The 3,145-nt window shown below is 36.4% G+C and overlaps 1 protein-coding gene across 1 annotated transcript; it reads right to left on the reverse strand.

Annotated features, from left to right (window-relative positions):
• Window positions 1-539: 539 nt before the first annotated feature.
• Window positions 540-1,752, reverse strand: LOC148995884 (uncharacterized). The gene is made up of 4 exons (XM_089119163.1): window positions 1,228-1,752; window positions 978-1,113; window positions 663-895; window positions 540-550 (listed from the first exon to the last, which is right to left on the reverse strand). The coding sequence occupies exons 1-4, from the start codon at window positions 1,376-1,378 to the stop codon at window positions 540-542; spliced, it is 531 nt and encodes a 176-aa protein (XP_088975289.1). The 5' UTR covers window positions 1,379-1,752.
• Between the last annotated feature and the right edge of the window lie 1,393 nt (window positions 1,753-3,145).

Below are 3,145 nucleotides of genomic sequence, written 5' to 3' on the forward strand. Positions count from 1 at the left end.
ACATGCGCAGTTTCACCTCAAGAGTTTTACCCGTGCACACGCATATATGTTTTTTGTTACCAATTATTTTTGCTTATTAGTTATTTTTGGCTGTTGCCTCGCAGGCCTTCAGGTTCATTTACTGAAATAAAACAGTGCTTGTATCAGGAACACACAAATATTTTACGTTTTAAACAAATACACTTAATTGCTTAACTTAATGCCTGGTATAACACACAAATTTCTGATTAGACATTCAAAGGCGAACTATTAGTCTAAATCAATATATGTCTAATTATTCTTTAATAAATTAAATCTGCCTGATGAAACAAATGACTTGAACACAAATTATTTACAATAATTTCAAATATTTTATTAATTTTTGAGACAAATTATATTTTAGTTCAATTACCAGAGAGACATACTGATACAGACAGACAGACAGGCATACGATTCAGACAGACAGATGCATCTCCGAAACGGGACATAATTTAACCCAGATATTTTTTCACACGACAGAACACATGCACATGCACATGTCATATATCCCATTACAAGTCTTAACCATAGACTGTAAAAAAGGAGTAAAAAACTGTGTTAAAAAAAAAAAAAAATTCATTTTCAATAGGGTCTGGCTGCAGACCCTTTTTTTCGCCCTTTTTTTCGCTCTTGATCTGTCCCACTGTGTGGGACAGTCTGAAACACCTTGTGCAGACTGTACCACTGCCACATCTCCATGAACGTGAATGACCTGAACCGTCCCTGCCCATAAATGGCCTTGTCCACGTTCATCTCGAGGTGGCAGGATACCGGTGGAAGCAGCTGCACATACCTCAGGAGGTAGTCCTTTATCCACCGGTCATTGATGGCTATATTATCAGGATGCTGGCATTCTTTGAAGTGGCGATCAAGGACACTAAAATGTGATAATTAAGCATAATTAATGTATGAAGAACATACTGGATATTGTTGGATTCTGTTTAGTGCAACATGCTTACTATTTAATGTATCCAACGTCATTTTCCACCAGCCATTTGAAAGATTTCCCGTTGTATTTCCCAAACGTAATTATTAGCTGACCCAAACACTGCACCTCCGTTGGAGTGGATGTGACCAGCCGGCATCTCTCTTTAGCTGAAAACAGAAATTGTGCAGCCTTTGATAACACGCAAGCACATATGCTATAGTGCACAACAGTAGGTCAACATGACTGTGTTGGAAATATAAGGTGGAAAAAACATCCATTACCTTTGTTATAAGCCTTCTTTTCATCCCTCAGGTCACGGTCGTCCGTGGTTTGGCACGGTTTATACGCCTTGGCCTCCTTTGTTGCCTTAAGAAGGCATTGTTGCCTTTCCTTTGGCACACTTGTGTCGAGGATACACAATAAGGGATCCATGTCTGGTTAACTGGTTAAAAATAAAAAACAGTATATTAAAAGTGTTATAAAAATAAAAATAAAACAGAAGGGTAATGTTTGCAACATCTCATGTTTTTCTAATGCTGCAAGTCTTCCAAATTTAGTCTGATGATTGAATTTTACAGGGTTTTTATTCAGTGGACAGTCCTTAAAAGTGTTGACCTTAACACAGCCTTAGAGATGACAACTAAATCTAATCCCACTTTGATCATTTGATTAATGGTCCTCCACAATTGTATACACACATCACCTGGTCACAATAACTAAGGTTATGTAAGCATACACACATATAAAACCCCAAAAATTGATGACATCATCATGCTCAATGCCCAATATAGTGTAGTTGACCTTAATTTTTCATGCGATATATTATACAAGTATGTAGGATCAGCAGATCTTAAACATATTCTTAGATTAGTAATACACACCCTCAAAGGTGTTTATTATTGTTTACATTGTGTGAGCTAATCGTTTTTTTTTTACAAGGTGTTCATTCATGAAAATTCAGCAATAAGTTATACAATTGAAGACTGCAATCTAACATATATAATCAATAACACAATAAAACAATCAAAGACTGCAATCTGACTTAATTATAGAATGAATGACTTAGGTAAAGTTGGTTTTATATTCACACATTCGCACATTCGCGTTAAAGAACTTTTTCAATTAAATAGTCAATGAAGCAATTTTTTTTCAGATTCGAAGCATCTACATGATATTGACAACAAAGATAGTGAACTACAACCTTTTCTACAATCGAACAAAATGGGCAAGTATATTTTTGATGCATGCATAATTTAGCGAATATTCAATGTAGTGTGGTAACCAAGATAGGGACCGTCTAAAAATGTAACATCGTTTTTCATTGTGTGCAAACAGACAATTACATTGTAGCCAACTACAGATGTACCAGAAAATATCTCTCACATTATGTGTTCTAATGCAACAGAATGTCTTTTAGCAACAATAAAACTGCATTATAATGATGGTGTTTAAAAAGGTGTTTAGGAAATAATAAAGAATGAACATGTCGGCTACATGAACTGTAATCTGGTAACAATCCAGACTGTAGAAAGTGGAAAATCATGTGTAATCCCCTGAACATAGTTAATCACTTCATGTTACATCTGTTTAAATTTTTGTTTATCTATTTATTTGAAATCAAAATGAACAAGAACAGTGTTGGTGTTGGTTTTAATAATAACATATGATTTATTTCAATAGGTTTTGAAAGGATGGGCCGACTGTTCCTAAGCCATAGCTGTCAACCCTCCCGTTTTTTCCGGGTTTCTCACGTATTTTAGCTCTTTTCCCGCTGTCTTCCCGTTTGAGTATTTTCCCGTAAAATATACCGTATTTTTACTCTCTGATTGTGTGAGACGTACGGGCTCGGACAGATTCGGCTTGAAGTCGTTTATCCTCGGATGCGGTGCCGCGCGCGCTGGCCGGAGACACACTGGCTGCGTGGTGTGTCCGTTTTTTGCACGCTGCCTGCGTGACACGCGCGTCTCCAGAAAACGCGTGCATGCTAGAAATAGAACTGACGCCTATTTTTCACGCGACAGGCAGGCGTGTATCTTTGCCTGGAATTTCTTTGCGTTTTCAGGCAAAAAAAATAAATAAAAAATAGGAAACGATGTTTAGGCTAGCTGAATGTAATTTTGTACTCGAATACATATTAATACATTACATTTTGATGTTTGAAAGTCTAGGTTTTTACATAAATTCAGATATCAATGTAAT

This window comes from Pimephales promelas, chromosome 2 (assembly GCF_988280905.1).
Source record: "Pimephales promelas chromosome 2, fPimPro1.hap1.1, whole genome shotgun sequence".
In the NCBI taxonomy this organism is placed as follows: Eukaryota; Metazoa; Chordata; class Actinopteri; order Cypriniformes; family Leuciscidae; genus Pimephales; species Pimephales promelas.

Excerpts from the sequence above, each read along its gene's own strand:
- LOC148995884 (XM_089119163.1), bottom strand. The coding sequence starts at position 1,378 with ATGGATCCCTTATTGTGTATCCTCGACACAAGTGTGCCAAAGGAAAGG. Across the intron at positions 1,114-1,227 it reads AAAGAAGGCTTATAACAAAG|CTAAAGAGAGATGCCGGCTG; the intron begins GTAATGGATGTT and ends TTCTGTTTTCAG. Across the intron at positions 896-977 it reads GACGTTGGATACATTAAATA|TGTCCTTGATCGCCACTTCA; the intron begins GTAAGCATGTTG and ends ATCACATTTTAG.